The sequence below is a fragment of the Lagopus muta genome, chromosome 16, assembly GCF_023343835.1.
Source record: "Lagopus muta isolate bLagMut1 chromosome 16, bLagMut1 primary, whole genome shotgun sequence".
In the NCBI taxonomy this organism is placed as follows: domain Eukaryota; kingdom Metazoa; phylum Chordata; class Aves; order Galliformes; family Phasianidae; genus Lagopus; species Lagopus muta.
In genome coordinates, this window is record NC_064448.1 from 10,609,154 (window position 1) to 10,621,284 (window position 12,131).

The window sequence follows — 12,131 nt, forward strand, 5'->3', positions numbered from 1 at the left end:
CCTAAGAATTCTCTTTGGCTTTTGGAGGCTCTCATTTCCCTCTTGATCACTCAGCCACCATGACAAATCTTAAGTGCTTCTAGGAAGCAGGACTCTTTCAATAACAGTGTTAAAGGCAGAACGTGAAAGGACAAGATGACAGCAAGTATATTTTCTTACTGAAGATAAGCATGTGCCCTGAGAGGCATGTGTGTGTTCCCAGAAGAGTGATTTTACAAATAACAACCCTTAGCCCAGCTTCTCAAGCCCCTTGTGCCAGGAGTTCACAGGTCAGCACCACATGTGTCATACTGACCGTGGCTCTTCTGTTTCTCACACCATTAAATTCTCAACTGACAGCCCCAGACAGCACCAGCCTTAAAATCAGTCTTATGTCAGAGCCAAGCTGGGAGAACTTACCCCAGAATTGTTGTGGAAAACAGCACTTTAAGGTGGAAAGGAGCCCTTATTTTTTAGCACTGTGACTGACACCCACCATTTGCACTGTGAGTGTTGCTCAGCACCACCAGTATCCCACAAAAGGCTGGGAGAATAACGAGAAAAACCCTCACTGAGATCAAATGAGAGCTGCATGGCTTCACTTCCAGAGGGGAGAGTGCCACATGAAAGTTTCTGAGCAAGGCTGAGCCCGCTGCCCCCAGAACAGCTGGCAGCTCGAGCTGCCCAGCAGCCTGCCAAACGGCTCTGTTTGCTGACACACCTTTATCACAATGAGCTCCGTTCAGAAGCTGAAGTCATTTCATATCTGAGCAAGTTAGAGAATGCGTTGACTAGTGGGGAAGTAAATACGTTCCACCATTTCACCTGTGTAAGCTACAGTAATGTCAGTGCTATTATCTCTAGGCAGCAAGTGCAATTTTCTTCTGCTGAAGCAGCAGCCATATGGATAGAAACTTCCACATGAGCCAAGCTCCACATCTGCAGCTGTAACTACATTGCAGGAACACGTTTCCTCCTGTAGTGTGGCTGTTACAAAACACCCCTATGACAGCCACACACAGCACAGACAGCTCTTCGGCTGCACAAAATTACTGACAATCAAGAGAGCTCTTTGTAGTTAGAGCACTTGGTATTTTTATCACAGTGACAGGAGGGCTCCTGAGCTGCACACAAACAAGTTACTGCATCCTAACTGACGGTATGCTTCAGTTTGGTTCCACGCAGCCCCATGCAGCCATGGGAACACAGATGCAGTGCAAACACATGCTTTGAGGTGTGTGAGCCCACAGCACTGCTGTCGATCCAAGGCACAGCTGCGGTGCCAGCTGTTGCAGTGCAACAGAGCCTTGGTTCTGGATGTCACACATCACAAGACAAGCCCATTCTCCATCACCATACAAATTTCAGCTTTATAGGACTCTTCCAACTATAAACTATTCCACGAAAAGATGAGAAAGAACAAAAAGAACGACACAAGCACACTTCACTTTTCTTCCCAAAGACAGCACTTGATAAGGCAGCCTTTAGGACAGTGCCACTGCATTATAAACCATCCAGCACTAAGAACCAACACACTGAGCTCAGGACTTTTTTACAACCTTCCCAGCACAGGAGCAAAGCCTGCCAGCCCCACAGAACAAGGAAGCAAGCTGAATTTGCATCTCAGCAGTTCCTGAGCCTACATCTTCCACCCACACCTTCCTACCTGCGAGGGCACGGCCTCGCACACACCTGCAGCTGGGGACAGCCGTGTAGGAGCGCCGGGCATCGCAGCGCTTCAGCACAGCCTAAGTCACGACAGCATAGAAAGCAAACACCTGCTGCACCACGTACAGAGCTGAGCCCTCCGCTGCTGCCGTGCTTTAATTCCCCTCGGCCGCAATCAATACTGCATGTACACCTTGCTGGTACGTTCACACGCTTCCTACGTAAAAATAAAAGAGCTTTACCAATAAAAAGCCACTTTGTCACCGAGTTTCTTCTCGCCGACGTTCCTGTCCAGGAGGTTGTAGCAGACGTTGGTCTTCGCCCCTTTCATCCACTCGATGAAGATCCTCCCCTTCGTCGCATCGAAGTTGTACCAGAGGAACGGCACCCAGGGCTGCTGCTGCTGCTTCCAGTAGAACTCCTTGGCGACGTCACCCCAAAACTCTACAAAAGCAACGGGCACAGCTTACAACCCAGACAGCCGAGAAACGGAAACCGCTCCGGATCTCAGCGGGGACGGAGAGGGGCGGCAAAGCGACCCCGGCAGCGCCCCGGGCTCCGGCAGCGCCTGCCCCGCGCGGCCCTTACCCTGCGGCTTCTCCACGGAGCGCCGGTACAGCCGCCGGTAGTCCGCCAGCGAGGGGACGTGCGCCGCCGGCAGCAGCTCGGGCCGCGGCCGGTACAGCCGGGCCTGTTCCTCGGGCTGCACCATGGCGGGCGCCGGCAGCTCTGAGCGGGAGAGCGGCGCCGACCCGCTTCAAAGCGGCGCGGAGCCCGGGGGGCGGAGATGGCGGTGCGGGGCGGCGCCCGAACGGCTCCGCCCGTCGCCCCGGGGCCGTTGGCGCTGGCCGGCCCGGAGCAGGCGCGGGGCGAAGGGGGGCGGCCCGCCGTTACGGCGCGTGTCTACGGTCGGCCATGTCGCTCCGGCGGCCGTGTGCCCCCAGCGGCCGCGTGGCGCTGTCAGCCGTGTTCCGCCGCCAGCCGCGTGCCTCCCTTGGTGGTGCGTCGTGTCGGCTGTGTCCCCGGCAATGGAATCCGCTCAGCCAGACGTGTCCCTGTCAGCCATGTCCCCCCGTCAGCCGTATCCCCCTGTCAGCCTCATCGCCCTGTCGACTATGTCGCCAAATCAGCCGTGTCCCCCCCCCTCATCGACCATCTCCCCTGTCAGCCGTGTTCCCCTGTCAGCCATGTGCATCTGTTAGCCATCTCCCCCATCAGCCATCTCCCCCATCAGCCAGTTCCATCTGTTAGCTATCTTCCCCATCAGCCATATTCCGCATCAGCTCGGCCTCCCTGTCAGCCCCACCATCAACTCCCTGCTCGTAGTGTCTCTGCCATCAGCTGTGCCCCCCTGTCAGTGATGTCCCCCCACCAGTGCTGTCCCCCCTTGCCAGCGGTGTACCCCAATAGCTGCCCTGTCAGCAACATCATGTCCCCATCAGCCTCGTCCCCATAGCCGTGCCCCCCTCCCATTGCCAGGCACAGGGGAACACTGCCAGGACGTCCTGTTTGCAGTGCCCAGGGAGGATGCTGAGACCTTGAAGATTTCTTCGGCACTGATGGATGTCATCCCTGCCAGTGCAAATGCACCACATCAGGGGAGCCACTCGCTATGGGCAGCTTCTGTGGTACACAGTGCTGGGGCCCAGTAACACCCAGAAGATAAAAAGCCAGAAGCTTGTACTTGGCACACATTCCTGTCAGCAGATAGGTCTATTCTGGGATCCTTGGTATTTTCCATGTTCAATGCACACCCTGGCAGCATTGTGTTGCTGCCACAGACAAACCCACTGCCGCCCATGCTCTCTGTATGGGCAGACATGGCATAGGCACAGCCAAAGTCAGCAAGGTGTTTCCCTCACCAGCCTGCACTGTCATTACTTCCACGTTTCCTATTGCAAAAAACTGTTTTTGAAGAAAAAAATGAATTCCTGCAGCCTGGGCGCTGTGGCATGGATATTTGAGGAGCCATGGGCAGCGTATCTGGAGACCTGTTCAGCAATGCTGGTGTGGGCTGCTGAGGCCAGAGATGTTCTTGAGCTTCAGCTGTGTTCAGGATCCTGCCTGATGGGGTGAGGTCACAAGGCACCTGCAAAGAGGAAAACTGAGAATAGCCCCCGGATCTGCTTTCCTGTGCAAACATGCCCATGCATAGGGCTGAGAACCACACTGCTGGGCAGACCCAGCCTTGGCATAGACATGGCCCTTATCAGCTTTCATTTTGATGGTCAATAGATGAAATATGGAAACACTCTGGTCTCTCTGCAGGGATAATCTAGGCTCCAGGGCAAGGACTCTTGCTGCATGACCACACTTTACAGCTCCAGCTCCCTTGGCTCCCTTGGCTCCAGAGCAACTTGCATCCGGCTGTGCTCCTGCCCTGGAGCTGGGGCTTGGTAGGGCAGAGTGCTGTAGGTGGGGTTAAACATGGGGATACACATCTCACCACAGATCAAACTCCTCTGCATTGGCTGCAGGAGGAAATTTTAACCAGCACTGTGATAACAGCCTTTGGGCCCTGCTGGGAGTTATCAGTGCCTTTGTTTGCAAACGGGGCTGCTTGATATCACTGTGGCTCTGGGCATTGTGTGGGCAGCTCCGCAGCCCCTGGGAGTTCCCTCCTCCTGCTGGCATGGGGAGCTAAAGTGGGTCATTTTGGGCAGAACCAGGCCTGAGCCATTCCTCTGCTCACAGGGATGACAGATGGCTGAATTTCAAGCTTCAGAGAGAAGCTGATGAATATCAGAGCCTGATGATTTAGCCTTCTGCAGAGCGCGTGCAATATATTCATAATCATTTTGCATGTAGATGAGCTTATAATGCAACCATGGTTCTAAATCAAACCCGGGAGACACATTACTGCTGTTTGCCTGAGCTTTCAGAGTGATTGAGCCACAAGAAAATGCCTTTCTGTCTCCTAGATGGGGCCAATTAACCTTATAAAGATGCTCTCCCCTCTCACAATGGCTTGTTTGTTTATCTGGGCTCTGCTGGTTGCTGCTGTTTTCCATCTGGATGATGGAGCCGAGTCAAAGGGAGATATAGTGGACACCAGGCATGCAGAGGAAGGTAAACCAGGCTTGGGAGACACTGCATCGGTCTGCAGTGCTTTAAGAGAGGTTGAGGTTTAGGAGCTGCTTTCCCCATGGGGTTTCATTGGTGTCCCAGAACTCCTATGGCAGCGATGTGCCCTCTGCTGCCGAGCTCCAGCCCTGCAGGCCTGCAGTGCCAGCCATGCAAGCACCACAGTGGGCAGTGACACAGAGTCTGAGGTGGCAGCCATTCAGGGTCTGTTGTGACAGAGATTTGCAGCCCGTGGGGTCAGCGATGCAGGGCCCCCAGGGGGCAGCAATGCAGCCTCCAAGCACAAGTTCATGACAGCTATGCTTCATGGTGCAGCACATCCCAGCCATGGCATCCAAGCACACACATCCCTGCGCTATTCCCTGACACCCTCTGCTTTTGCCCTAAGCCTGGAGCAGCCTGGAGCTGAGCTGCACTGGAAAGTTGCTCCAGCTCCCAACATGAAGGGCACTAGCTGGCTGCACAGGGGTGACCCAGACCTGCATCCTGATACCTCACTTGAGTTAGAAGCATGGGCTGGAGTGAGAGTATCTGCTCGGGCACAGGACACAGCAGCCCATCCTACGCTCGGGCGGCCAGGGGTAGCAAAACCACACCAGTTCCCAGCCCTGTGGGACCACAAGGGCCGGTGAAGGCAACCAGCAAGCAGGTCTGCTTCTTTCTTTTCTTTTTTTCTCCCTTGGCCACACCCCACCACGCAAAATGTCCTATTCCCATCCCCTTAGGCTGAGCTCAGGGAAGCTCCTGCTGTTTTGCAGGGAAGGTGGGACAGGGCACGTGGAGAGAGGTCTGCAGGCAGAGCTGTAGCCAGAGGATGCTGGAGAGGGACCTGGCCACAGCAGATTCCCCTCTGGTCCCTGGCAGCCCTGTCCCCAGCTGAGGGCTGGAGACTGAGGACAACTGCTGTGAAGCCCACGGTCATGGCTGAGCCACCCTATCTGGTTCTGCTCCACAGCTCCTTGGCTCAAGATGCAGGTTGTTTCTATGCTCATCCCTGTGGCTCATTTGTGGCACCATCCCACCAGCCTGGCCAGGTCTCACATTTGCTTCCATCACCCTGCAGTCAAAACACCTCCCTGCAAACAGCATTTGCTCCTGCATGGAGAGAAGAGCCGGGAGCACAGCTGGTCAGGCCAGTGCTGCTGGATGGGAACTCACTCATTCATCACCCAGCACATCACAAAATCTCAGGAGCTGTCTTCACTGTGTTTGACATCCCCAGGGGCTGTAGCAGGCAGTGGCCAAGAGGCAATTGGAATAGGAAAGCCACCATTTGAGATGGTGGCTCCAACACATTAATGTGAAGACAACTTAAAAGAAAGATTTTATTTCAGCTTTTTTTTTTTTTTTTTTTTTTTTTTTTTAGAGAGATTTTTTTATTGTTTATTTTTAAACAGACTTGGTTTAGATTTTTGTTTTCTACAATAATTCAGTGTAAAAATCCCAGTACAATATACAACAGTTTGAATGTTTGGAATAAGAAATCCAGCTTGGGGAGACACGTAAGTTCAGCTAGGTTCTAACACAGGTAGGAAATTCTCTCCACCCTCTCCCAAGTTCACCAGCCAGGAAGGCATTTGGGTGGGAACACTTTACAAACGTCACCGCTGCCCCATCCAAACTTTGGCTGCCTGTGTTGCAGTGGGACACATCACCTCAGGAAGGGGCAAAGATGCTGCTCCTCCATGGGGTGGTTGGGAACCTCCAGCGTCGCAAGGCAAAGTCTGCATCAAGTGAGCCGGCTGGCCCTTGTGCGTGAGGGATGTAGGATGGATGCTCTGAGGGGGTCCTCCAGGAAGGTCCCTCGGGGTCTGGGGCTCCCATGGGATGGAGAAGAAGTCTGTCCTCCCCTCGGCAGTGCCAGCAGTTTGCGCCCTGCTGCAGTCAAAGGTGGTTGGGAGGGAACAGCCCCTGCATGGCCCGATCCAAGGGAAGGAAAATGAAGGTGATGCAAGGGTTGCTGGCTCGAGGGGCTGAGCGGTCATCTCAGGGTATCTCACTGGCTGGGATCTGGCAGTCCTTCAGGAAGCCACTTTGGCTTGGCCCATGGTACTCAAGCAACTTGGGATGGTCCTGCTTGAGCATCCTGGAATGGTCCCACTCAATCTACATGGGGTGGTCCTGCTTGAGCAACATGTGAAGACCATGCTCAAGCTACATGTGATGATTCTGCTTAAGCAGCCTGGCGTGGTCCTGCTCAAGCACCAGGGAGTGATCCTGCTTGAGCAGCGTGGAATGGTCATGCTGGAGCAGTATGGGATGGTCCTTCTCCAGCAGCATGGAGTGATCCTGTTTGAGCAGTCTGCAATGGGCCTGCTCAAACAGCACATGGGGGTCCTGCTTGAGTACCATGGAGCAAGTGGCAGTGATGGTTCCTCGTGTCCTGCAGTATCACAAACACTGCACTCAAATCCGTGTCTGGCCTTTTCTGACACCCTTGGAAATCCTCCAGTGTTTGGAGAAATCTCCTACAGGTGTGAGTGCTTCAGTGGATTCCAGGAGACTCTGACTGAGCTCCCTTGTTCCAAAGGGTTATTGCTAACGAGTCAGAACCAGTGACTTCAGCTGCGTTTTGTAATCTTCCAAGAGCAGAAATCCTTCCACTTCCCCAGTGAGCAGTTCCAGCTGTACCAGCTCAAAGGAGAAGTGCTTCCTGATGTCCGGCAGGAATCTCCCAACCTGCAAGCTATGGCTATCTCTGCTGCTATGCAAATGTCTTGAGTAGCAGGGATGGGGTGGGAGGCTGGCTCTCCATCCAACCTAGCCCCACATCCCATTTCCAGAAGTAAGGGCTCTGCCCTTCTTGCTTGCAACAGGGATGGAAGTGACTTTCCTGGGTTGTTGAGGGATGGGATACAAGGCAAAGGAAGGAGGTAGAGAAGGTGGCAATAACAGCGGGGGGCAGATGTGCTAGGAGTAAGAGTGCAGGAAGGATGGAAGAGAGGAAGAATGGCAGGAGGATGGGCTGGGGTGGAAGGCAGGATGGAGTTGGGAGGTGAAAGAGAATGAAAGGATGGCAAAGGAGGGAAGTGTGAGTCAGGCGAGGATGACTGGAGGTCAGGAAGAGGTGGAGGGGAAATTGCTGAGGTAGGTGGGACACTTAAAAAATGAGGAGGGATAGGAAAGTGGGAGAGTATGAGGAGAAAGTGAAACTGGGAGGTGAACAATGGTAAGGGATGGTGAGATAGGAGGAAAGAAGGTATGAGGGGAGACAGGGCAATAGCCAGAGCTGAAAGAGGATGGGGAAGGATGGAAGGTGGAGGTGGACTGGAGGGACAGAAACTGAGGTGGAAGAAGAAGAGATGAGAGATGGAGGAAAGAAAAGGGATAGGAGATAGTGGAAAGCAGAGGAGAACAAAGAGATACAGGAGATGGAAAGTGAAGGATGACGAAAAGACTATGAAAGGTTGCAGGATGATAAGGAGAATTGGACAGGTGTGAAGTGGAGGATGGGGAAGAACAAGGGGTGCTGGGGCATGGAAAGGGATTGGGAACAACAGGAGCTGGAGGAGAATGAAGGAGAAAAACAAGCAGTAGAGGAAGGTAAGAAAGATGGGATGGTAGGTGATGGAGGACAAGGAAGGGAGGGAGTAATAATGAAGAAGAGGTATGAGGAGATGATGGGAGCACAGAATATCATAGTATCTTTTGAGTTGGAAGGGACCTTTAAAGGTCATCTAGTCCAGCTGTCCTCCAATGAACAGGAACATCTACAGCTAGGAGAGATAGAGGAGAGATGGAGAGGTGTTTAAAAGATTGATGGGAGATGGAGGAAGATGTGAGAAGGTGATGGAAAATGGAGAGGGGGTCGGAAACATGGGTGTTAAGGAAGAGGAGGCAGGGTCAGGAGATGTTGACAGCTGGAGGTGCAGGGCAAAAGTGGGAGGTGAGAATGGATTTTGAGATGGGGAAATGGAGGAGGATGAGGGGGATGAGGATAATGGAGGAGGTAGAAGTGGATGGATAAAGACAGGAAGGGGAAATTAAATAAATTAAAGCAGGATGTGATGATGGTGGGAGCTCATGGAGGAAGAGAAGGGATGGTGAAATGTTGACATGGGGAACAAGAAAGGAAAAGACGGGGTGACGGAGGATGAAGACAGAGGAGACAGGCAGGAGGTGGAGGAAGAAATGAGATGAGATGGTGGAAAGTCTATGAGGATAACAAGGGATGGGATGTGGTGGAAGATGGAGGAACACAGAAAGGATGAATAGGATGTGGTGGGTGATGGAGAAATGCACTTAGGAGAGATGGGAGATGGAAGAACAAGGCAGGGAAGAATGAGATGCAGAGGTGACAGATCATGGGAAGGAGTGAGGGGACGTGGTGGCTGACAGGGGAGCACAGGAAGAATGGGGACATAGTGATGGAGAAGCACAAGGATGAACAGGACATGGTGAGTGATGGCAGGGAGGGATGAGATGCAGAGGTGAGGTGACAAGTGAAGGAAGGAGGAATGGAAGGTAGATGACGGTAGAACACAAGAAGGGACAGGATGTGGTGGGTGATGAGGGAGCAAGAGGATGTGGCAGGTGATGGGAGAATAGAGAAATGAAGGATGATGGAAGGAAAGATGAACAGGAGGTTGTGGGTGATGGAGGAACAGTGGAAATGAAACGTGATGAGTGGTGGAGGAGCATGGCAGGAAGGGATGGGGAACAGTGGGCAACAGGAGCACTGGAAAGGGAGGGATATGGTAGAATATGGAAGTGCAGAAGAAGAGAGGTGGACTGTGAAGGGCAGTGGAACATGGGAAGCAGAAAAGAGATACTGGATGATGTAGGAGCAGAATCCCAAAGGCGTGTGGGATATAATGGCCAATGGAAGAGCACATGGAAGTGGAAAGGTATGTGGCTGAGGATAAAGGAGAATAAGAAAGGATGGGACATGTTGGGGGAATGAGGAGCAGGGACAGAAGGGATGGAATACAAAAGATAGCGAAGAAGCAAAAGGAGGGGTGTGACACAGGAGGTGGTGGAGCTCAGGGAAGGGAATTTTCATGTACTGAGCCTAGGGGGGCTGGGATCTGCATGTGATGAGGGCAGGAAGCTGGGGCAGTGACATGGGGTCTGTGTGCTGGTTGGAGTGAGCAGCTAGGCAGGATGGGGCAGGGAGGCATGAGAAACGCCAGCAAGACAAGAACATGGAGCTAAGAGGTGTCTGTGTGGGGTGAGAGTCCATGAGGGACAGGGGAGTGATGGCAGGGAGCCGTGCGGCACAGCCACAGTCAGCACTTGGAGATGGGGAGCAGATGGGACGCCAGGTGTGGACAGCTGGTGGGGATACTGGGGACAGGACCTCCCAGCCCATGCTGCCCCCCGCAGCCTGGGAAAGCAGCACTGAGGGTGCGGGAGAGGGTTTGCAGGGCCTTTATTCATCACACGACAAGCAGGCACAGCACAGGGCGGGCAGGTGCTGTCATCAGGGCAGAGCAAGCCCTTCATGTGACCTTGGGGCAGGGACAGGGACTGCGGAGAGGACGGGGGCAGATGCTGCAGGGGCTGAGGCCAAACCTGGCACCTCCACAGCACATTAATTATCCCCATCTCCCCAGGCTTGGCCAAAGCAGCTCCTGCCTCTCTGCGATGCTGCCTTCACAAAGCCCCTGCCGTCCCCTGTCCCTGTTCCCATCCTCGTGGGTAACACCCAGCACCGCTATTTACAGAGTAAGACAGAACTGACTAATATTACAAATAATTAAAAGGCAGTTGTAAAAATGAGAAAGAAAAAAAAACAACAAACACATTCCAAAAGTATAGTCTTTAAAAACAAAACAAAGCCTAGTTTTCAAGGAAAATGCTAAAAACCACCCCGAAAGGATCTATGTACAGCAGGAGAATGCCGGCAGCAGTGCCGGGGACGTGAGGGCAGCAGGCAGGGATGCTGCCTGGCCTTGGCTGCTGGTGCTGGGGGCAGTGCCTGCCCCACGGCTGGGTGACAAGGACCTCGTGGGGCCGGCCAGGTGCCCTCGGAGTGAAAGGCCATCGGTGCTGGGCCGTCTGGCCCTGGCTGATGCTGGTGTGTCCGGAGACACAGGCAGTGAGCAGCCATCGCGGAGATGCTGATGGAGGCTGCGACGTGGCAGTGATGCAGCCGTCCCACTGCGGGCAGTGTGAGGCTGGACGGGAGGGGGCAGCAGCTGCGGCAGCAAGAGTGGTTTCTGAGTGTGGCTGCGAGATGACAGCAGCGCACGGAGCCCCAGGAGCGATGTACACAACATGAGAACAACGCCCACAGGCTCTGGAGCAGCGCAGAGAGCCCCAAGGGGAACGCACAGAGCCCCCAGAGCACCGTTCACAGCCCCTGAGCAATGCAGAGGCCTCTGGAGCTGTGTACAGAACCCCCAAAATAGTGTACATAGCCCCTAAAGCAATGCACAGACCCCCAGGGCATTGCATACGGCCCCGGAGCCATGTGCAGAGCCCTTGGGACCATGCACAGAGCCCCTGGAGCAATGTACAGAGCCTCAGAACAATGCACAGAGCCCTTGGGGCCATGCACAGAGCCCTTGGGGCAAATGTACACAGGCTAAGAACAATGCACAGAGGCTCTGGAGCAATGCCCAGAGCCCCCCAAGCAATGCCTGCAGCTCCAGCAGGCACAGGCACCTGCAGGCAGTTCCATCTGTGCAAATCTCTGCCCAGCCCCTGGCACGCAGCTCAAAAATAGGTCAAGCAGCCACCTCAGAAACTGCCCTTCTCACCCAGCACAAACACTGCCGGGATGCTGTTCTCCTCCCTCCCTGGATAAGGCTTTTCCCCATGGTGATGACCCAACCTCCGGGCGGTGGAGGCTGCGAGCCACAATGCAGCCTCCCAGCCCACAATCTCTTAATCCAATTGGTACATCTCCAATTTAGCTCATTTCAGTACGTTTGGTTTGGTTTTTTTTTTTTTTAAATGCACTTGGTTTTACATTGCAGGCTGTTCGGAATTGGGTAGAGCCAAAAGCGGATGGAGAAATTAAAAAAAGAGGGAGGGATATGTAAATTCAGCACTTGGAAGAACAAATAACTACAAGTGGCCTCGGGAAGGGAGGCGGGGGCTCAGCAGGGCTTAGGCTGCAGGGAGGGGGGTCCCACACACGTGCATTCAGCACCGGTCCCATGAGCCGGATGGGAACGCCTCCACGCACCGCCCAGCCCGGGGACCCCCCCGCCTCCCTCCAGCACACGGCTGATGCAACCACCCTGCAAGCAGAGCTGGCAGGGATGCACCCAGCATTGGCCACGGGGCGGATCCATCCGTCAAATCCAACCCCTGTCGCGCTTCACCCCTCCCTGGACCAGCAGCATCACAGCCACTGCCTCGCATGGCAGCTGTCCCCTTCACGGGGCCACCGCAGGGACCCGGTGCTTCCCGTCGTGTCTGTGCCACGGCCACCCTGGCGGGATGCCCCA

General features: G+C 54.2%; 1 protein-coding gene across 3 annotated transcripts in view; it reads right to left on the reverse strand.

Annotated features, from left to right (window-relative positions):
- Window positions 1-2,460, reverse strand: part of ACSS2 (acyl-CoA synthetase short chain family member 2) — a 31,011-nt gene extending 28,551 nt beyond the window's left edge. For 2 of the 3 annotated variants that reach the window (XM_048963324.1, XM_048963323.1), the window contains exons 1-2: window positions 2,236-2,460; window positions 1,890-2,091 (exon numbers count right to left, since the gene is read on the reverse strand). In XM_048963324.1, the coding sequence (XP_048819281.1) occupies window positions 1,890-2,091; window positions 2,236-2,359 (326 nt within the window). In that variant the 5' untranslated portion in view covers window positions 2,360-2,460. The remainder of the gene's footprint in view (window positions 1-1,889; window positions 2,092-2,235) is intronic. The other variant, XM_048963325.1, reaches the window with a different exon arrangement.
- Between the last annotated feature and the right edge of the window lie 9,671 nt (window positions 2,461-12,131).